Raw genomic sequence first — 23,466 nt, forward strand, 5'->3', positions numbered from 1 at the left:
GTAAAAAACAAGATAATCCGCTTAAGAAACGAAGATGCGTGCCTTCAGGATTGCAGCACAGAAACCACTAGGCCACTAGACCTCCCAGTTAAGCCATTTTCAATTGTTTCCTGTGCATCTGAAAGTTGAGCAAGGAATAAGGAAAACCAAAGAAATGATGTCTTTCAATTGTGGCATTGGCAGAATATTCAATATACATGGGCTGCCTAAAACACAAATCTGTCTTGAAAGGAGTGAAACAAGTACAGTAAAACTTGATCCCACATACTTTGGACATGTTGTCAAGACAGGCTAATCCTTGGAAAAAGCCAGGTTGAGAAAGGTGGAGAAAAAGAGGAAAATCCTCAACTAGATGAATTGACACGGTGACAGGACAGCCGAGTGAAGACGTACAGGATAGGGCAAAGTTCAGATCTATTATTGATACAGTAGGTATGTGACTTATCATTGACCTTGGGGCACCTATAAACAACATAAGTTCTGTTCCTTCTGAGTGGAATGACGCCAGCACCCAGATCCCTTCTAACCCTACAAAATCCTAGGACAACTCTCACATCTCTTCTCTACAGGTGTCTCCAACCTCTGCAGAGCCCCTGACCCTGGAACTGCGCCAAGTCACTTTGGAACGCGAACCTGGGGCTAAGGCCCGCCTCCGTTACTATGGCAGCAGCTCCGCCCACAGCGCTGGCGATCCCGGGCTCTGATTGGCTGGGCGTCCCTGTGTTCTCCGGATGTGCCTGCTGCCGCCATTGTGCGGCGCTGTTCACCCCGGAGGCTGCCAGCCGAGGCTAGCGCCTCCCACTCTGTCCCTACCTGTCACTCTCCTGTCCCGGGAGCCCGGCAGGTCCGGGACTCTCGTCCTTGCCGGTGCAGGCGCCGGTATGTGGCTGTGGGAGGAACAAGGGGGCCTCCTGGGCCCCTTCTCCTTCCTGCTGTTGCTGATGCTGCTGGTGACGCGCAGCCTCTTCAATGCCTGCCTCCTGACTGGCAGCCTCTACGTCCTGCTTCGCTTCTTCAGCTTTGAACCGGTGCCCTCGTTCAGGGCCCTGCAGGTGCTTAAGCCCCGGGGTCGTGTCTCCGCCATCGCCCATCGCGGTGGCAGCCACGATGCTCCAGAGAACACTTTGGCGGCCATCCGGCAGGTGAGTCTCCCGGCGCCCCCAGCCCCTCAGCCCTGCCTGCGAGCTTGGACTTCTGCTTGTCTTTCCAGAGGACCCCCCCCCCCCCCAGTCTTCTCTCGATAGCCTTCCAAGTCCTCTGTTTTTGCCGAAGGAAGGACAACATTTGGGTGAGTGACTTCTGATCCACCCCGGTATCTGGCACTCTCCAGATTTCAGTATTTATGGAATACTTTGGCAAATATTTGTAGAATGCTTGCTGTCTTTGCCAGGCTCTGAGGGGACAGTCATGGGGAAGGCATTCGGGGTCCTTGTTTGCCCGGAGCTTACATTAGAGGCGAGAAGACAGCCCTTAAACAAATGAATGAGCTCCTTTAAGAGGGCAGAAAGTGTAATGGAAACATAGGACAGCCGGCTAAAGGATGGTGGAAAGTTGTTGTAGATAAGAGGATGGGGGGTGTTGTTTTTAGGTGCTATTTAGGACTCTTAGAGACCTATGGACAAGATCTGAACCTTGCTATCCTGATCTCTGTCATGTTCAAGTTCATTGTGGGTAGTCTAAGGGTCAGTCCATAGTCCTTGAGTGTCTTTCCTTCTTTCTCTGATCCTCTGGCTTTCCCAACATGATATCTTGTTGCAGACCAGGGTATTTTTATAATTACTAATAATGAGACAGACAACCAAGAATGAAGTAAGAGTGAAGACAGGGGGGCCAGCATGCCTCTCTGTGTATTGAGAATCATCAGGAAGATAAAGGAAAATCACAGTGGAGTAGAAAACAGAAACAAAGGATCATGGGAAGTCTTTTGCAGATAAGGCCAAGTTCCTCTCTATTGTTTACCTTATACTTCTCTCAGGAGGGAGGGATTCAGTAAATACAAACTAAGAACAATGTTGACACTTAAGGAATGCCTTAGTGCCACAGGGTGAATTCTAGCTTGTATTATGCCTCCCTCATATCCTGATACAGCATTTGGTTTATTATTATTAAATTTGATATTTGGCTTCCCACAATCTCTCTCTCCAAGAACTGGTTCCTTCTGAAAATATACTTATAGGAAGTCAGCAGAAGCTTCACAATTCTTGCCTCTAAGTGAGTGGTTGCATTTCAAGACAGACATGTTTGTTCTTTTTATAGTTCCTGATATATACTCAATACTCTACCAACACCACAATTCAAAGGCATGGGGTCCTGTCTGTCTTATTCATTGTCCAACATATGTTGTTGTGTGCCATACCATACCTTTGAAACTTACCCATACCAGACTATCCAGCAGGTTTTCAAAGTTAGTATCACAGGGGAGGTGATTGCCACAGAGCTTCTCCCACAGAACAGCTGGTGTCCTCAAACCCTGTGCCTTCAGGATTATAGTGCAGCTTCTTGCCAATATGCCACTAGATCTCTCCAACACAGGAAGCAATTGGAAATTCCATAAGTTGGATCAAGTGCACCTTAGTCTTTAAACTGATATCCTTGCTCTTTAGAACTGTGGAGATCCTTGACAGCAGACTTCCCCAATGCAACATCTCCTTTGATTTCTTTGCTGAAAATTGAAATTGCTAATAATTTAATTTTATTTTGATTCACAATAAACAAAAGATATTTTGATAGGGACATTTGAACAGAAACCAAAATGATGAGAAGGATGTGGGGGAAAAGTGTTTTGGCAAAGGAAATAGTAAGTGCAAAAGCCCTGAGGTGTGGGAATAATCATCCTTTAGTGTCCAGGGGATAGGTGAGGCATGTTGTGGCCAGAGCTCAAGGGACAGAAGAAAGGCCAGCATTTGAATGATGCAAGAAAAGTGGTCAGATTACACAGAATTTTAGTTAGTAGTTGAGTTTTCTCTCAGTGGGGCACCTTCACAGAAACATGGTGTTTTGCTTGGCTTCTCAATGACTTTGACACCTTTTTATCATACACAGACAGACCTACACACACACCCACAGAAGTATCTCCCTGGGCTCACCGCACAAACCTGAAGCCTAGTTTCTGTCTGCTCTTTTTACAAGGCACTTCCTCCCTCCCAGCCCCTGTAAGTTTCCTGATGATTGCTTGCATAGTACCAGAACTTTTGAGTTGACCAGGCATTACATCTGTGGAAATCTGTCTGATGCTTTCATTCCTTTGAGACATGATTTTCCCAGTACATAGGTGGGAGAACTAAAACACATACATACCTCCCTTCAGATTTCGGCTTTCTGATTGCGAGTCCAGATCTCTTTGCATAATTTAGAATGTGGTCCAGTATAGAAATATGTGAACTGACTGTCTTCCCTTGACCCAGCCAGATAGTATTGAATAATAAGCAAGTTACTTAAGTCTGCTGTGCCCAGTCAGGGCTATAACTTGTTATGTGTCATCAAATCAACTACAACTCATAGCGACCCTGGGAATAAGAGATCTGAACCCTGCCCTACCTGTACCTGTACATGAGCTCGTGGAGATGATTCAGGGCCCTAATTGGGGAATAACAAGCAAGGTCCCTGGGTCAGCATCACAGAGTGAATACCTCCTTAAATTTTGCACCACGGGCACCTCTCAACTTAATTCTGACCCCACTTCTACCACCTATACAATGAAGAATAGTACTGATATCTACTAATCTTTTTTAAAAATTTACCCTTGAATTGAAGTCTATCTTATGGCAACCCCATATGTGTTAGAATAAAGCTGTACTCTTAGAGTTTTCATTGGCTGATTTTTTTCAGAAGTACGTCTTAGAAGATGTCTATAGGTGGATTTGAACCCCCCACTTTGCACTTAGCAGCCAAGTAAGCTTCTCTTTTGAACCACTCAGAGACTTCATTTACTTGATATTGTAATGATGAGATAATTCATATAAATAGCCTGGCCCATGGTAAAAACTTGACAAATGTGAGTTATTCTGCCACGAATCTCAAGTTGAAGGACTCTACATTTGCTGTGGTGTGAAAGTAGGAGAATTTAAGTGTGAAAAGAGAAGGGAGTCAGGTAGGCGACCTTTAAGAGGAGACCTGAATTTCTGTTCTTTTCAACAAAGTAAGCAGCATAGCCGTTAAACATGCAGTTGCTAACTGAATGGTTGGCGATTTGAACCCCCTTAGAGACTCAGCTGGAGAAGAGAATAATATGCTCTGGTAAAAGTTGTTTTGGGGGAGCTCAGGTGGCCTACTGGCAAGAAGCTGTGCTTCAATTCCAAAGGTGCATAGTTTGAATCCACCAGGCTCCACTGGAGAAGGATGAACAGTCTCCTCCTGTGCCAGTCGGATCCAGCTCGATGGTACACAACAAGGAAAAAAAAAGTTGTTTTTACTCTCCCTGCCCCATTTTCTTTTTCTCCTTATTTACTATCTTGGTTTTATTTGTATGAGTCAAAGTTTATATAAGTCATATTGGTTTTTCATTTAGTCATTCACAGACATTTTAATTTATACCATCAATTACCACTGATTAATGTAGTTATCAGAAAGCTTCGTCTCACATGCTTAGGGCATGTTGCTAGGAGAAACTGTTCCTTGCACGGAAGCGTCATGCTTGGAAAGGTGGATGGTCGGTGAAGGAGATAAAGAACCTCAAAAAAGTGGAGCGACACAATGACTGCTGCAATGGGCTTGAGTGTGTCAGAAATTCTGAGGCTGGCACAGGATCGACAGTTCAGGTTTGTTGTCCATAGGGTCACTGTGAGTTGGCACTCAACAACACCTAACAACACTGTAGTTAGTTAATTGAAATGTCTAATCAGTCACATACTGTGTATTGCATTTCCCTTCCCAGCTTATTGTTAGATTCCATGGCGTGTACTTCAATTCACAGTGATCCCAAGGGACCTGATAGAATTGTCCCATAGGGTTTTCTGGTTTACACTCTTTACAAGAGCAAATCACCAGATCTTTCCTCCCATGTGTTTGCTGGGTAAACTTGAACTGTAACATTGCACCTGAAAGGCACATGCTTCGCTGTTGGACTACGCAAAAGCACCTTGGATAGCAAATCTCTTCTGTCAGCAACAACCTGTTATGTTTCTCTCCCTTTGTGATAGAACCAAAATAATGAGTTTAGATTTTCTAACTTCTGTTTTTTGGGAAAAAAAACAAAAAACAAAAAAAACAAAAACCCCAAACTCAAGATATTAAAGAATGTTTTATATTTTAAGTTTAAACTCAGATCAGATAAAGTAACATCCATTGGAGGTTCTACTGTATGAAAAGTATTTACTGTGGGGGGCAGGAATCTCATAATTGTCATTGGCTTCCATTTCACCTTTAGTTAACTTTACATAAAGGTTAGCCTATTGTTCACTGAGGACAGAAGATTTTAAAAATATTTACTGATGGATGTAGTATTATAAATAGAAACTTGTCTGGTTGAATATAAGTCATATTAAATGATTGAGGAAGTATATGTGAAATACACATAGCATGCAATGGCTCATATCCTGTGTTTCTGGAAGGAAATTCCTGTACAGTGAAATTCCATTCTGTTTCGCATCCTTTAATATAAACAGTAATGATAATAAACATTGTACCAGATTATTTCCTGGTCTTAAGAAGAAATAAAATGTAGAAATTCAGTATTAATATGAATTATACCTCAGCATAAAGAAAACAAAAATCCGTACAACTGGATCAATTGACATTATGATGGATGATAAAAACAAATCCTGAAGGGGGTGTGTGTGTGTGTATACCGTCAAATCTGGTCTGACTGGTACAGGAAGAGATTGCCCCTCCTTCTCCAGCAAAGCATCTGGTGGATTTGAACCACATACCTCTGGGATTGCAGTGCAGAGTCTTGCCACTAGGTCTCCAGAGCTCCCTTCCCCCAAACTGAAGTTTTGATGACATCAGTTTACTTAGATACACAGTCAACATCCATGGTCAAGAAACCTAAAGAAATTTTGCAATGCTGTCAGGGAACTCTAGTGCTAAAGAGCAAAGATGCTATTTAAAGACTAAGGTGCACCAGACCTAACCGGCCTCATACTTGTGCAAAATTGAACAGTGAGTAAGGAATACTGAAAAAGAATTGATGCCTTAGCCTTGTGGTGTTGGGAAAGAGTATTGACTATCCTATGGACTGTCAAAAGAACAAACAAATCTGTCTGGGAGGAAGTGCAACCAAGATGACCCTTAGAGTCAAGGATGGGGAATTTTGTCTCACTTATTTTGGGCATATTATTAGGAGGGATCAGTCCTCAGAAAAAGACATCATGCTGAAGAAAGTAGAGGATCATTGAAAAAGAAGTCTTTCAACTAGATGAGACTGGAAGAGTGATTGTAGCAATGGGCTTGAATATGGTAGAGATTGAGGATGGGACAGGATAAGGCAAGGCTTCAGTCTGTTGTTAATAGTCACTATAAATTGGTACTTAATGACAGTTAAGAGGAAAAGGCTTCTGAAAAGTTAAGTAAGTAGCCAGAGCAATTGCTCAAAAGCTAAGGGGGAATATAAACTGCAATTTACTTAACACTTACATATGTTGGCCTTATGTGCTGTCAGGTAGCTACCCTATGTATAATGGCTCTGAATCCTGCCCCGTCCTGAGCCAACCTCACCACCCCGACACACCTTGACCCTATTGCCACAGTCACTATGTCAACCCATTTTGTCAAGGGTAGATATTATAGTGCAGACTTAGTTAACAGTGAGCTATGAGCTGGAAGTTTCTTGGCTTACAGTCAGCCAGCACCCTGTGGCTTAGTGTTAATTGATTTGGGGATGAACTTTCTTCTAAGTGATATCACACTGGTCTATTTGCTGTACTGAAGTAACTTGGGGTTGCTGTGATGCTGAACGCTGCGTCAAACGCCATAATGGTTACCCATGGTGGACAGTATTTGGTGGAACTCCCAGATGGATTCAGGTTTGGAAACAGGAGTGGCATTGATTTCCTAAACCACATGCCTCTGGAAACTCCATGAACATAGAGAAATGATGATAGTTTTAGAACAAAGTTCAGGTCTTTTGTTTATAGGGTCGCTATGAATAGTGCTCGACTCAACAGCACTTAACAACAACAACCTTGGGCTTGCAGAACAATGAACAAATCTTTTTTGGAAAAAGTACAGTCAGAATGCTTCTTGGGGTCAAGATAGTAAGAATTCCTATGTACTTCAGACATGTTATCAAGGAGTCCCTAGAGAAGGATCTCGTTCTTAGTAAATGGTAAAGTAGATGGTCATTAAAAAAAGGAAGATCCTCAACAAATTGGGTTGGCAGAGGGCCTGCACCACTGGGCTTCAGCAGTTACAAGGATGGTTCAGAAGCTGGCAAAGTTTTGTTCTGTTGTGCATAGATTTGCTGTGAGTCAGATTGACTAAACAGTACCTAACTATAGGTAGGTAGTCTAGAGAGCTTGCCTGGATTATACACAGATACTGTGCCGTTTTCAGTAAGAGACTCGAGCATGCATGTTTTGGTATCCATGAGAGGAGTCCTGAAACCAAGTACTCAAGTGCCAAGGGACTTCTACATGGAAACTTTTGGCTCAGATCTTCGCATGACTCCCTCCATTTGATCTGTGAGGCCTTCACTCAGATGTCATCTTCTCAGAGAGGGCTTCTCTGGCTCCTTGTCTAGTGATCCCACCCACATTCACCTTCACAGCATTGTTACTTACTGTGTGCCAGTGAGTTGGAACCAACCCAAAGCTGACCCTCCAGTAGGTTTTCAAAGGCAGTAAATCACACAGAAGATTACCCATCCTCTACAGAGCAGCTGGTAGATTCAAACCTTATACCTTTGGGATTGCAGTGTACCTTCTTACCACTAGTCCACCAGAGCTCCTTCAGTTCACAGTGTGCACTATTTTCTCTTCAAAATCACTGTCACTGTTATAACTTAATTACAAACACATTTGTGTTTCTACCAGTGAAATGTAAGATCTTTGAGGGCCCAGATCTTTCTTCTCTTATCCACCACTATCCTCACTACTATAAAAAAGTATTTATTGAGTGCCTGATATATAAAGTATTTATTGAGTGCGTGATACATGGCAGGCAAATAAATATTTGTTTGAGGATTGTAATGTGCAAATAGCCAATATGTATATGAAAAGCTTATCAACCTCATTAGTCATCAGGAAAATGCAAATCAAAACTACAGTCAAATAACCATTCATACCCACTAAGGAAGGTAAGTGTAGTCATCTTTTGCCAGCACTGTTAAGTTATGACAACTGCACTCTGGCTGTCAGTGTTTTGCATGTCTTAACGTCATTAATACATACTATCTATAATGCTACGGCGCATAATGTCCTGATGTTATCGTTCTGTGCTGTTTAGTGTTTTTACTATTCAGATCTCTGCTATATATATATATAGCAGTAAGTATTAAATTTTTTTAAATAAAATTTTTATTTTATACTGGTTTACTTACAAAGTTCATATACATTGTTTTTCACACTGAATCTTTCCCGTCTCCATTACCCACCCTTCCCTCCACCCATCAAATTGTGCAGCTAGATTACTACCCCTCTGCCTATCCATACTCCTCTGCTTCTACCCCCACCCCATCCTCATACATGTTGTACTACTTTTCTTTCTATTTCTACAATAATGGTCTTATATACTATTTGTCCTTATGAGACTGAGTTAGTTCACTTAGCATAATGCTCTACACTCCTTCCCAAGTTAGGTTGTAATTTTAATACTCATTGTTCATCATCATAAAGAAATACTAAAAATCACTGGCAATAAAAGAGATGCATATCAAAACCATCATGAGGTACCATCTCACTCCAGTAAGAGTGACAAAGTTTAACAGGGCAGCAAGTAATAAATGTTGGAGAGGATGTGGAGAGATAGGAACTCTTATACACTGTTGGTGAGATTGTAAAATGGTACAACCACTCTGGAAGGCAGTTTAGCATTTCCTCAAAAAGCTGAACATAGAAATTCCATATGACCCAGTATTCCACTGCTTGGAATATACCATGAGAAAATTAGAACTAAAACACAGAGATTTGTACACCAATGTTTATAATTGCATTATTCACCATTGCAAGAACATGGAAACAGACCAAATGTCTAATCACAATAGAATGCATTTAAAAATTGCGGTACATTCACATGATGGAATACTCCACAGCATGTAGGAGTACTAAAAATTTTTAAAAAGTTATTTGACTTACATTAGAATTTAGGAGAAGAGTTATGTCAGAACAACGTATTTATGTCCTAACAGAGCCTTGTTATAGATTGGGAACTACCTGGGTTCAAAAATGAAGACAATACTAAGTCTTGATGAGGAAATAGAGAAATTGGAATCACAACCCACTTGTGGAAAATGGTATGACTGTTTCTTAAACGGTTAGATTATATTGTGACCCAGCTGTTTCATACATAGGTGTATAGCCCAAAGAATTGAAGACATGTCTACACAAAATGAATATTATCCAAAAAATTATTCATATTAGCTAGAAAGTAAAAACAACACAAATATCTATCAATTGATGATGGGATAAACAAAATAATATAATAGATCCATGCAGTGGGATATTATTATTTTATGTGCTGTACAGTCAGAACCAACTCATAGCTGACCCTCCAACAAGTTTTCAGAAGCTATAAGCTATGAGAGAGGAGATTCCTTCTCTTTCTCCCATGAGCGGCTTATGGATTTGAACTACTGCAGCCCAGCCCTTACCGCCAAGCCACCATAGCTCCCTAGTGAGATATTATTCAGCAATCCACAAGGAATGAAGTTCTGATACATACTATAACACAGAGTTAAAAATGTGAAGTGAAAGATGAAACCAAGCCAAGCTGGTTGCCTTCAAGTTGATGCCAACTCATAGTGACCCCACAGGACAGTGTAGACCTGCCTCGGTGGTTTCCAAGGCAGTGATTTTACAGAAGCAGATTGCCACGTCTTTATTCTGCATAGTGGCTACTGGGTACAAACGGCTCACCTCCACTGTACCACCAGCATTCCTTATGGCAAAAAGCTAACACCTGTTAAATCTTAATGTGTTATTCTATGTATTTGTAATAGACCATAATCTTAAGAAAACGAAGTTATAATAAAAGCCTTGATTATAGTGAACATTTCTCATCTTCACTGTGTTGAGGATGCAAACGTGATAATAGTGTGTATCTCAGAAAAGTATCACTTATAAATTTGAGCAACAAACTTATCTTTTTTTAAGCAATTTTATTATACTTCATCAGACTTAATGATTTATTGGCCAGCAGTTCGTGCTCTGCCAGAAACATGAGGTAAAATCTCTCTAGAAACCAGCTTGGGGTTTTTCTTAAAGAGAGTAGGGTTAAACCAACCACAACGAAATCATATTAACTTGTTTGTGCCAAAGTGATGAAATATCTGACTCATCAGCAAACTCAAGGGACTCCTGCACCAAATATAGGTAATCAGGGGAATGTGTTTAAATAAATCAGGGGAATGTGTTTAAATATACGTGAGCCATTAAGAACATTCCAGAAGTTCCAGAAATCTCCTCATTTGCCACTGTAGGGGCAGTAAGAGTGAGGAATGGCCATTTTAAGTGATGGAAGTAAAAGTAACATTTCAGAAGAACAGGAGCATGTTTGTATTGCTGTTTGTTATGGGACAGGGAAGGAACCAGCCGTGTTTGTCTTCAGAGTGTCTAGACTACAAAATTACTTCTGTGGCCATATGACATTGATATTGTTGATGTTTTTTGTTAAGGCAGCTAAGAATGGAGCGACAGGTGTGGAGCTGGACCTGGAGTTTACCTCTGACGGGATTCCTGTCTTAATGCATGATAACACAGTGGACAGGACGACTAATGGGACTGGTCGACTGTGTGATTTGACATTTGAACAAATTAGGAAACTTAATCCTGCAGCAAATCACAGGCTGAGGTAGGTTGTTTATTGTCACTTAAACATACCTTTCCCCTTGTGTGAAGATCATGCATGAACACTGGTACCTTCTAATTAGGTTTTATGCTCCAGGAGAGGCTTTGTTTTGAACTGTATACACAAGTTTCCCAAGTAACAGAATTACAGTGTGTTTGGTTTGGTTTGTTTTTTTAAATACTTTCCTGCTGGGGCTAAATTTGGCCTTGACATTATTCTTAACACGATACTCTGTCCAGTCAACTAATATGACAGTTAACTTTGTGCTTAATGTAAATTCCAGAATCCTGAGGCTCAGAGCAAATCCAAAGGTTTGTTTGTCAACCATTTTGCTTTCAGCTACACCAAAAACCAAATTATGTGTGGTGCAGTTTGGGTTGGGGTTTTTTTTTTCATCTTCAAGTATTAATAACATTTTTAAATTTAGCCCTTTTTATTCTTCAGAGATTAGTAAGAAGCTTAGAAGGAATTGTACAATTCTAAGAGTAGACAGTATCTTAGAAGCCATCTAAAATAGAACTTTCTATAATGATGGAAATGTTCTGTGTCTGTGCCACTCAATATGATGGTCCCATGTGGCTATTGAATCTTTAAAATGTAGCTAGTCAAACTGAAGAACTGAATTTTTAACTTGTAGCAAACATACACATAACAAAACACCATTTTGACATTATTCCACATCTTGTTTAATGATTATCATTATGTTTATTATTCATTTTTTTACATTGTGATTTTAACAAATTTTATAGAAAGTTGTTTTTTTTTTTCATTCATTCATTCATTCATTGTGGCACATTTTCCTCCCACCCTCTCCCTGCCCCCCCCCCCAGTCCACTCGGCAGTACACAACTTGTTCCGATTATTGCTATTATCCTTATTCTAACATTACTCATATTAAAGGAACTTAATTTTCACTTTTTAAATTTAAATAGCCAGGCGTGGCTACTATATTGGACAGTGCAGATCTGGATGAATCCTGCTTTTGAAAATAATTCCAGAAAAGCTAAATGACCTATTTAAGATCAGGAAAGCTAAAACTAGAGTCTAGACATCCCAATTTCTAGTCCAGGGAAACTCCCACTGTGCCATACCATCTGTGCTCGCCCTTGATGTTTCTCAGTACCATAAGGATGAAAGTTCCTCTGAAGGCCTAGTGTAATCACTTCCTGCTGTATTTAAACTAGTACCTTCTAAAAATAGGTACATCAGAACTAAACCCTTAAGAAGCTCCCTAAGAGAAGAGTTCTTTGGTCAGATAAGTTTGAGGCGCACATTCTGTGAATGCCACACAGGGCATCATGTCGGTACAGACAGTACATTCGCATCAATAAATTCTTGCCTTTATTTTCCCTTGGCTTTCCCAAACTTACATGACCACAGAGCCCACACCCTCCTCTTTATACCACACTTATAAAATCCTTGGAATTGGGGTCAGCCACACAGAGCCAACTGCCCTTAAGTCTGTTATGACTCACAGTGACTCAAGGTCAGAGTGGAATGCTTCATAGGCTTAGCAAGGCTGTTAAGTCTTTATGGAAACAGACTACCGTATCTTTCATATAGAGTAGCGGGTAAATTCAAACTCCGCACCTTTTGGTTGGCAGCACTGTGCCAGGAGGGCTGCTGAAATCTGTGAACTCATTAGTGCACTTTGCAATGTAGTTCTTTAAGTTCCTCTTTTATGGCCTTTTTTTACTAATACTGGAAAATCTGTTTACCTTTGTGTGCTGTCAAGTTGATTGTAATTCATAGTAACTCTGTGAACAACTGAGTGAAACCTTGGCGTGTCCTGTACCATCCTCAGAGTCGTCCCCATGTCCCGCCCATGGTTGCAGTCACTGTGTTGGTCCATCTCATGGAGGGTCTTCTTATTGTTTGCTAACTCTCTACTTTTCCAAGTATAGAGAGTCTTTTTTTAAAAAAGACATCTCTGTTTTTCTCTTCCATCACAGAAGAGTGAGAGTGAGAGTGGCACATAGTAAGTATGATGGAAAGGTGTTTTCCTAGGAATTTTTCCTTCCTGGAGGAATAACAGTTTTTAAATGAAATCTCTGCTGTCTCCACAGGTGACATACATTGTTTGTTGGGATCATTATTAATCCAGTGATTTCCTAAAAATTAAAGTCAGTGTTGTTGGTATTCCGTCAAAGTCGAGAATGTCTGTAAATTAGTTCAAGCTCCAGCAGTCATTATCCTTAGACTGTGAGCTGATTGATAAAGGAAGTTGAGGAGAATGCACCTTTCTGTTTGGTTCAGAGACCCTTTCTGGATGTCTTCTACCCTTGAGGAGTATCTTTTCCTCTTTTCCCTGTTAGCTGTTTCTTCTTGCTTTCTTGTAGGAATGCTTTCCCGGATGAGAAGATCCCCACCCTGAGGGAGGCCATTGTGGAGTGCCTCAGCCATAACCTCACCATCTACTTTGACGTCAAAGGCCACGCAAACATGGTACGGTTTACACCATGGACGCTGTCCAGGTTTCATGTTGTCAAAACAAAAGACATTTAGTTGCTAGTCATTTCTAAAATTAACTATATATTATTATTCTTTTCTCTTAAATGGTTGTTTTATAAATGGTAATATATTTATTTACGAGTCAAGATTCTTTTCTTTCCCTAGAGCATTTAACCCAAATCTCAGTTGCTAAACAAGTAGATTCCAACTCATGGCAACCTTCTAAAATTGCTATAGGGTTTCCCAGATATAATCATTATGGGGACCTAACTGGTGGGTGAAACCATTTACAAAAGATGTGAAAGAGTCAAGAGGCATTTGGGAAGCAGACCTCTTAGCCTCATAAATAGCAGTTGAGAAATTGAGTGCAAGGTCAGCTCATGGTATCCGTCTATTAAAAGTCTTAGATGAGCAACTATGGAATAAATTGAAAGAAAAGTCCCACATTTAAAGCTGCTGAGTTCTGGCAGGGTATCTCTTACATAGATGTAATCTCTTTTGAGTGATTTATGATAGTTTTGTTATTCCATGATTTGCATAATTATACTTTATCAGAAAATTACCTTTTCCTTTCAGAATGCCTTTATTGTTCTGTACCCTCGAGTTGGAACCGACCCATAGCTGACCCTCCAGAGGGTTTTCAGAGGCTGTTAATCACATGGGAGGAGCTTGCCCATCCTTCTCCTACTGAGCAGTCGGTGGCCTTGAACCCTGTGCTTTTAGGATTGCAGCACAACTTCTTGCCACAAGGCCACCAGAATTCATCACTATTTCTAACATTCCTAAAAATTTTCCTTAAATTTTAAAGCAGGTACTTCTCCTCCTGAGAACTCGTATTCTCACTCACTACTGTTGAGGACGAAGCAGCTCATTGCTGACCCTCTCCTCAGGTTTTCGGTAGTGGGAGATGGCACGGGAGGAGATGCCCACATTTCCTCCCAGAGCCACTGGTGCATTTGAACTGCCTGAGAGATGCTGTTTGAGGGTTGGCAGTGCCTCCCTGTGGACTGTGCACCCAGAGGCCCCTATGATCACTATGAAAATGAATGTAAAGATACAGTTCAGATTATATATATTCTCTCATAACCGGCTTTTCGTATGCAAATATTTCTTTTTCCGTTTGGCCAAAGAGGTAGCTGGCTCTCACCCCATCAATAGTTATAATTAATGACCATCTATTGGTTGAGGGATTCTAAAGATGTCATTTTTTTTTAAAGAAATAAATTCTAAAATATAAATCAGACTGTTTGCTCTGAAATGAGCCTGAAAGATACACTTTTGTTTTAGTACAATTTCCATATTTGAAGAGAGAATAATGCTCTAACTAGTTGATTCTGGTTAATTTACACATGTATATTGTCTACATTTCCCAGTTCGTTTGCATGACCATCACTTGATTAAATAAAGCACCTATTAGAAATAGAAGATATTAAATGTTAATATTAAGACATTTTAAGTCACCTATTAAAAATTAAGATTCCTGGCCAGACCAGCTCAAAAAGAGGTGCTCAAACTTAACTAGAATGGGATCAAAGGAATACTTTTTTTTTTTTTTTTAGGAATACTTTTTAATAAGCCCTATAGGTGGTCGCGGCAATGTGCTCCATCTCTGGGGAGCTACATGTAGATTTTTAAAAAAGAAAGGGAAATCCAGTTATTTGTACCCCTGGGTAGTTGCTAAAATGGGTTTTGCCAAGATGATTTAGAGCACAGTAACAGAATTCACCATGTTGGTGGTATAGAGGGACAAATAGTGGCAACAAATTATAAACAATACTGTAGCCAAGATCACAGGCTTTACAAACTTAACCTTGATAAACCTTGATTTTCTCATAGGCAAAATGGTAGTTTCTTATAACAGGTTGTTGTGGGAATTAAATATTAGTGCTCCCACCAGCTTCTCTGCAGAGAAAGATGGGCAGTCTCCTCCCATGCAATTTACAGCCTCTTAAAACCCACTGGAAGGTCAGCTGTAAGTTGTTTCTGACTTTACGGTACATAATAACAACATGTTAGTTCACATAACAAGAAAAAAAATTGGTTAAATAGCTGGCATTCACATTTGTAAAGGGGAGGCATGGCATGGATGAGTTCTGTTGTCTTTTTAATCCATCTTACTGCTTTTATTTGATTATGAGTGTGTGAGTCCTTCCAAAAATTAGCAATATATCAAGTATTCCACTGCAGCACTACTACAAACCACCCACATAGCATTCGGTTAACACTTTTTGTTGCTGTTAGATACTGTTGATGCTCAGTGGCCAGATCTGACAAGTCAGGAGAGGTTGCAGACTCTCAGCACTGTGATTTTAACATTTTTTCATTTATTAGCTCGACTACTTGTATAAAAGGAGATTTCTGCTCCTGTTGGAAAGACTTGACTTTTCTAGGTTTCCTTCTCCCTCATACACTCTTTGCCCCCTAACTCCATTGCTTCGAGGCTGGTTGATGAAAATCAGAAGAGTAATAAGAGTTGAGGGTGTAAAAGAGCATTTCCTGGTGGCTAAACCAGGATATTGTTGTTGTGTACCAGAGTCGGAACCCATAGCTGACCTCTGGCGGGTTTTCAGAGCCAGTTAATTGCATGGGAGGAGATTGCCCATCATTCACCAGCAGAGCAGCTGGTGGCCTCAAACTGCGTGCCTTATGGAACTGCAGCACAGCTTTTGCTACTAGGCCACCAGAGCTCCCTAAACCAGGATATTAGATAAGGATTTTGCTTCAAGCCTTCCCTGGCTCCCAGTCAACTACACTTTCTGAAAGATGGGAGGGGAACGTGAGCTTCTTGACTTGTCTACTGCTGATGTGAATTTAAAATGTAACTCAGAGATAATAAAGGCTACCAATACTCTTTTGTCCGTATTTTCATATACTAGTAAACTTCTCATTTCTTCATTGACGTAATGTACAATAGTAACTGGCTGGGACTATCACATTTTAATCGATTTCAAATACATGCATCTCTTTGTTTTACAGGCTACCGTTGCTCTAAAGAAAGCTTTTATGGAGTTTCCTCAACTATATAATAACAGTATCGTCTGCTCTTTCTTGCCAGAAGTTATTTATAAGGTAAACCCCAATGGCTCTGTTGTATGTTGTATTGTATTCTTGTTATTGTTGTTATTGTATTCTTGTTGTGAGATGCCATTGAGTTAAGTCCAACTTGTAGTGACCCTGTGACCAACAGATTGAATCTTGGGCTGATCCTGCCATCCTCATAATTTCCGCCATCCTCAAACCCATATGGTGGTTGGTAATAACAGCAGTGGCCTAAAGATAACACAGATAGATGCCTATTAAATGGACTTGAACGGACGTCACAAATAAGAAACTTCTTTTTTAAATAATTAAGAGATATTCAGGAATGATATAGTAATATCATCATCCATCGCACCCTTTTCTTTATATTGTCATCATTGTGTGCTGTCGAGTCAGAACCGACTCAGAGCTGACCCTCCAGCTGGCTTTTAGAGGAGTTAATGGCCCAGAAGGAGGTTACCCATCCTTGTCCCATGTGCCTTTGGGATTGCAGCTCTTGTTTCTTACCACTAAGACACAAGAACCCCCAGTGTCGTCTGTAGGCTCATTAAATATGGAGCTCTGGTAGGATTTTTGCTGCAAAGGCCGGACTAGTCTGCTTGTTCAAATCTACCAGCTACTCTTCTTCTTTTGGGAGAAAGAGATCATTTCCTCTTGTGCAGTTTACGGCCTCAGAAACCCCCTGGAGGGTCAGTTGTAAGTCATAGAAGTTATATGAGTTTTTTGAGTTTTATAGGCTCATTCAAGGAATTGAGATGATGCAGTGGTAGAACATTCAGTAGCCAGTAAAAAGTCAGCAGTTACAGCTCCCTGGAAGCAAGATGTGGCAGTCTGCTTCCGTCAAGATGACAGCCTGGGAAGCCTTACAGGACAGAGCTCAGTGGTGTGGATTAGCGGCTTATTCAGATTATTTTGTTACATTTTCTCTATAAACACAATAGGATCACATAGCTGTAATTCCAGTAGTTCAATATATCTTTTCCTTCTTTCCTTTTTAATGAATTTATTGAAGGAAATCTTAAATCCACACAGAAATCGTGAGAGACACATAATGAACCACCTCCCATCTTCATACCAACATCCAGCTGGGTTCATCCACACTCCATTTAACTTCCCCAGTATTACTTTGAAGCTAATATTGGATAGCATTTCATCCGTACAATTGTAGTAAGTGTCTTTAAAGGTAATTCACTTGAAAAAAAATACAACACACAGAGACTTGTTGTGACCCAGTGCATTATGCGTTGTGCTCTTCACTGAAATGTTAAAAATAAAGCCACAGCCATAATAATGTTATTTCATCTAAAAGTCATTACCCTGAAGTATCTAGTATCAGATTTCCAAAGAAGCTGCTTTGTAATCCCAAAGATAGGCAGCTTGAATCCACCAGCTGCTCCCCAGAAGGATGGGCAGCCTCCTCTCGTGCAATTTACTGCCTCTGAAAATCCGTTGGGGGGGTCAGTGATGGGTCAGGGCTGATCATATCAGACGACATCTTAGGGGATGACTACATATGTATTAAAATTTGACCCTGAACTTGTAAATTTCATGGGTGGCACAGTGGTTACTAACACGTTGCCGCAAATGACGGCAAAATGTGTTTCTAAGCACGGTTGTGCATTTAAGTGTGCAGCAACGTGTTAAGCACTTGAGTGCTAACCAGAAGTTGGGCGATTTGAACCAAACTCGTAGTTCTGTAAGAGAAATGTATTGTAGCCTGTTTGTGTAAGGACTTCTTGTTGATGATTGCCGTCGAGTCAAGCACGACTCAGAGCGTCCCTGTGAACAAAAGGCCTGAAGCCCTGCTACAACTATCGCCATGAAAATACTGTGATTTTCTATATCTGTTCTATAGGGTCACTTTGAGTTGGAATCGACTTGATGGCAATACATCTGAGTTATATAAACTTCTCTTATTTTAAAGATAAGATTGATACTTTTAAGATTTTGAAGGATATGTTCTAAAGAGTTGTTGTTGTTGTTAAGTGCCGTCAAGTACAACTCATAATGACCCTATGAACAAAAAGATCTGAACCCTGTTCTTTCTTGCACCATCCTCACACTTCCTGACACACAAGAGCCCATTGCAGCGGGCACTGTGCCTGTCCACCTGGTTGAGGGTCTTCGTCTCCTTTGCTGACCCTCCACCCTTCCCCACATCAGGTCTTTCTCCAAGGAATAGCCCCTCCTAGCAACATGCCCAAAGCATGTGAGGTGCATCCTCCAAAGAGCATATCAGCTGCACCCTCTCCAAGACATATTTGTTTGTTCTCTTGGCCGTCCGTGGGATGTTCAGTGCTCTTCTCCAGGACCACAGTTCAAAGGCATCAATTCTTTTTCTGTCATCCCTATTCATTGTCCTGCTCTCAGATGCATAGCAAGTGATCAGAAAGACTGTGGCCTGAATCAGATGCACCTTAGTCCTCAAGCTGATATCATTACTCCTCAGTAATTTGGAGAGTTCCCTAATTGCAGATTTTTCCAGTGCAATGTGTTTCCTTATTTTCTGACTGCTGGAAATGTAAATTTATACTGTATTATTATATTTATGTTTTATTTAATGTATGTTGTTGTAGTTGATTGCTGTCGAGTTGAGCACAGCTCATAGTGACCATATGAACAAAAGACCTGAAACCTTTCTATAATTATCATCATTTAGTTTCCAGAGGCATGTTCTTTAGGAAGTGGATACCACTCCTGCTTGCAAACCTTTCTTAAACTGGCATGTACTATAATATATATATACACACACACACACACACAATGTTTATGCTGCTCTGGAAGACAAGGCAAAGTATTAAATGAAATGTGCAAGGAGATGAAGTCTGAAAATCAAAAGAGCCAAACTAGCTTTGCATTTCTTAAGCTAAAGGAACTAAAGAGCAAATTCAAGCCATGCGTTGCAATGCTTAAGGATGCTATGGCCAGAATATAGAATGATTCTAGAAGCTTTAAAAGAAAATGGAAGGAGTATACTGAGTCATTTTACCAAAAAGAAGTGGCTGACACAGAAAATTGTCAAGAAACAACTTATGATCAAGAGGCAAGGGTGATGGAGGAAGTGCAGGCTGCTCTGAAGGACTTGGCTAAAAATAAAGCCACTGGAATTGATGGAATACCAATTGACGTATTTCAGCAAACAAATGCTGCCCTAGATGTGCTCACCAAGTTGTGCTAAATCTGGAGGACAGCTGCTTGAGCACCTGACTGGAAGAGATTCGTATTTCTTCCCATTCTAAAAAAAAGGTGACCTTACTGTGGAAATTATTAAACAGTGTCACTGATATCACACACTAGCAAAATCCTGCTGAAGATCATCCAGAAATGACTGAACAGTACATTGAGAACTACCAGAAGTACAAACTGAGTTTAGAAGAGGTTTTGGCACTAGTCATTATTGCCGATGTCAGATGGATCTTGGCAGATAGCAGAGAGTTCCAGAGGAATGTCTATCTATGTTTCATTGACTATGCAAAGATATTTAACTGTGTGGATAATAATAAATTATGGCTAAACTTGAGGAAAATGGGAATCCCAGAACACTTGATTCTATTTATGTGAAACTTGTTCTAGGAAGCAGTCCTCAGAACAGAGCAGGGAAACACTGCACGGTTCAGAATCAGAAAAGGAGTGCATCAGGGATGCAGCCTGTCTCCATACCCTTTCTATATGCAGAATAGATCATTCTGGAGGCTAGGCTTTATGAATAGGAATGTGGCATCAGGATTGGAAGAAGACTCTTCAACAACCTACATTATGCAGATGACACACCCTTGCTTGCTGAAACTGAAGAAGACCTGAAGCACTTGCTGCAGAAGGTCAAAGACTCTAGTCTTCAATATGGATTGAAGCTCAACATCCAGAAAACAAAAATTCTCACCACTGGGCCAGTTGGCAGCCCCATGATAGATGGAGAAGAAATTGAGGTTGTTAACAATTACAGCTTGCTCAGCTCCGCAATCAACACTCTTAGCACCAGCAGTCAGGAAATCAAAAGATGAATTTCATTGGGAAAATCTGCTGTCGGGGACCTCTCCAGAGTGCTGAAGAGCAACGATGCCAGTAGAGAGTAAGGTGCGCCTAATCCAGGCCATGCATGGTCTTTGCAATTACTTGCTATACGTCAGAGAACTGGACAGTGACTAAGGATGACAGAGAAGAATCGATGTGTGCTGGAGAAGAGTCTTGAACATACCACGGACCACCAAGAAAACAAATAGGTCTGTCTTGGAGAGGGTGAAACCAAGTTTCTCCATGGAGGCTAGGATTTTGAAGCTGCACCTCAAATATTTTGGTCACGTGGCCAGGAGGGAATTGGGGAAGGACATCATGCCTGGCAGAGTGGAGGGAACCGCCCAGGAGAGGAAGGCCCTTGGTGAGATGGATTGGTGTAGTAACTGGAGCAATGTGGGTTGGTGTATCAGAATTTGTGAAACTGGCTCAGGACAGAGTGGGGTTCAGAGCTCTGCTGTACTTTGGGTTGCTATGAGTTGCAGGAGACTTGATGGCACATAACAACAAATACTGTATATTAAATATTTTACATCACTCACATTTATTTTCTCGACGAGTTTATGATAAAGTGTATTTGTTGAATAGACATGGGGCACGGATACTGCACATGAGCATCTTGGTAGAGGAGCATGGTGGCTAGCTCTAAGAACAAGTGAGAAATGTTGTAGTTAGGGTCTGACTACTTATTTTCCAAAATTTCTTTTCAGGTGAGACAAGCAGATCAGAACATTATAACAGCTTTAACGCACAGACCTTGGAGCCTTAGCTATACAGGAGACGGGAAGCCACGTTATGATTCTTTGGGGAAACACTCCATGTTTGTGATATTGGACATTTTGCTGGATTGGAGCATGCATAACATCTTGTGGTACCTGTGTGGAATTTCAGCATTCCTCATGCAGAAGGATTTTGTGTCTCCGTAAGTTGGAAGGTCTTGTATGTTCTCCTGAATGCTCTTAGAAAGGAAGGAGTAACGTTGGCTCACGTGTATCAGCTCCAACTGCAAAGCCCATTGTGCCTTTATTGAGCTGCAAGGCCACTGGCTTCCGAAGTGGAGAAGTTCAAGCAAAGTGCTTCCAAAGCAGAGTGATGGGGTAGTTTTGGGTTTCAGTGCATATTCAAGATAAAGTCAGTGTGCTAAACGATGATGAAAGAGGGTTACATTTCTTGGGAATAACTCCTTTGGAAGCCCACACGGGATATAGGGCAGAGCTACAGTGAGAGTACCTCATCCCTTTCCGTCTCTCCTGTTTTCTTATACACCATGGGTTCTGCTCCGTTGTTGCTAACAAACTCTCCATTCTGCACCTGCAGTCAGTCTCGGAATCTCTCCTCTGGCATTGTTTTAGCTGGGTTTTTTAATAATTTTTTATTACGATTTTAACAAAAGTTTACAGAAAACTTGGATTTCCATTCATTCGTTGTTGCACAGTTCCCCCGTCCCAGTCCACTTTGCTATGCTCCTCTTATTCTGGACTGTTGGCATGTAAATAATGCCCAATTATATATTCCTTTTAAACAGTTCTCTCCCTCATCTTTTCCAATGCAGTGTTCATTATAACTCCCTCTTTTCTTAGTTTCCCCCCAAACCGCAATGTCAGTCCTATTTTATAATAGTGGCATTGTATAGTATTTGTCCTTTTGTGACTGAAGTAGTTCACTCAGCATAATGTCCTCCAGGGTCACCCATTTTGTTTATGAGTTCCTCATGTTTCAGTGCTGCATGGTATTCCATTGCATGAATATTCCACAGCTTTTCTATCCATTTATTTGTTGATGGGCACTTGGGTTGTTTCCATCTCTTTGCTGTTGTGAACAACGCAGCAGTAAACATAAGTGAGCATATATCTGCTTGGGTGCGAGTTCAGGTTTCCTTAGAGTATATTCCCAGTACTGCAATTGCTGGGTCAAATGGTATTTCTATTTCCAATTTTTTTTTTAATTTTAATTTTTTTTTAATTTTATTATTTTTGTGTGAGTGTACCATCAAATCAGATCTGACTGGTACAGGAGGAGATTGTCCCTCCTTCCCTGGCAGAGCATCTGGTGGATTCGAACCGTGCACTTCTGGGATTGTAGTTGCAACTCCTTACCACTAGGCCACCAGAGCTCCCCTTCTATTTCCAATTTTTTGAGAAAGCGCCATACTTCCTAGTGGATGTACCATTTTACACTCCCACCAATAGTGAATAAGAGTTCCATTCGCTCCACAACCTCGCCAGCATTTGTTGTTTGCTACCCTGTTGAACTATTGTTACTGGGATGAGGTGATATCTCGGTTGTGCTGGTACTTCACCTGTTTTAATGCTCAACAGTCCCTAGCGGTTACACTTCATGCTCTTTTAGTCATGCATGTATTCATTCAGTGACTATTTGTAGAGGCCAGTTGAGAGATTCACACTTGACACTGACTGTACTCGGTGAATTCTATACCTGGAGTTTGTTACAGATTCCTGAGTCAGCTGATCATTATTCTAACAGGATTGTTTCCCCCCCCTCTCTCTTCAGGGCCTACTTGAATAAGTGGTCTTCTAAAGGGATTCAGGTGGTTGCTTGGACTGTTAACACCTTTGACGAGAAAAGTTACTACGAATCCCATCTCGCTTCCAGCTATATCACTGACAGCATGTTGGAAGACTGCGAACCTCAGTTCTAGACCCATGGAGGAAACAGAGCTTCAGAAACTGCCTGCTGGCCTTACCCAGGGATGTCAAAACACCCGTGGGCTCGCCCAGGCGCTGGGGTCAGGTGGTTCCCACAAGCAATAGTCGGCACTTGCATCTCTGCCTGAACCAAAGCAGAATCCAGTGTCACCACCAGCCCCCCTGGCATGCCCGAGGTCCACACTATTGCTCTTGGAAAAGCTGGGTCCTTCTGAGAGGGACACCACAGCGCCTGCCCCAGCACCCAGTGGTGCACACCGAGACCCAGCAAGAATAAGCACAGATCTGAGTGACGCAACTTGGGGATATTGGTGCAAATGCATGGGACATGCATGATCACGCAGATGTGACATTTCAA

The 23,466-nt window shown here is 41.2% G+C and overlaps 1 protein-coding gene across 1 annotated transcript; it reads left to right on the forward strand.

Moving 5' to 3' along the window:
- Positions 1-755: 755 nt before the first annotated feature.
- GDE1 (glycerophosphodiester phosphodiesterase 1) lies at positions 756-23,181 on the forward strand. The gene is made up of 6 exons (XM_006892663.1): positions 756-1,142; positions 10,769-10,944; positions 13,281-13,386; positions 16,369-16,461; positions 21,153-21,364; positions 22,954-23,181. The coding sequence occupies exons 1-6, from the start codon at positions 882-884 to the stop codon at positions 23,099-23,101; spliced, it is 996 nt and encodes a 331-aa protein (XP_006892725.1). The 5' UTR covers positions 756-881; the 3' UTR covers positions 23,102-23,181.
- Positions 23,182-23,466: the final 285 nt, after the last annotated feature.

Source organism: Elephantulus edwardii, unplaced genomic scaffold (genome assembly GCF_000299155.1).
Source record: "Elephantulus edwardii isolate Elephantulus edwardi_28Jun2011 unplaced genomic scaffold, EleEdw1.0 scaffold00117, whole genome shotgun sequence".
In the NCBI taxonomy this organism is placed as follows: Eukaryota; Metazoa; Chordata; class Mammalia; order Macroscelidea; family Macroscelididae; genus Elephantulus; species Elephantulus edwardii.

Coding starts and splice junctions, on each gene's coding strand:
- GDE1 (XM_006892663.1), top strand. CDS start 882: ATGTGGCTGTGGGAGGAACAAGGGGGCCTCCTGGGCCCCTTCTCCTTC. Junction 10,945..13,280: donor GCAGCAAATCACAGGCTGAG/GTAGGTTGTTTA, acceptor GCTTTCTTGTAG/GAATGCTTTCCCGGATGAGA. Junction 21,365..22,953: donor CAGAAGGATTTTGTGTCTCC/GTAAGTTGGAAG, acceptor CTCTCTCTTCAG/GGCCTACTTGAATAAGTGGT.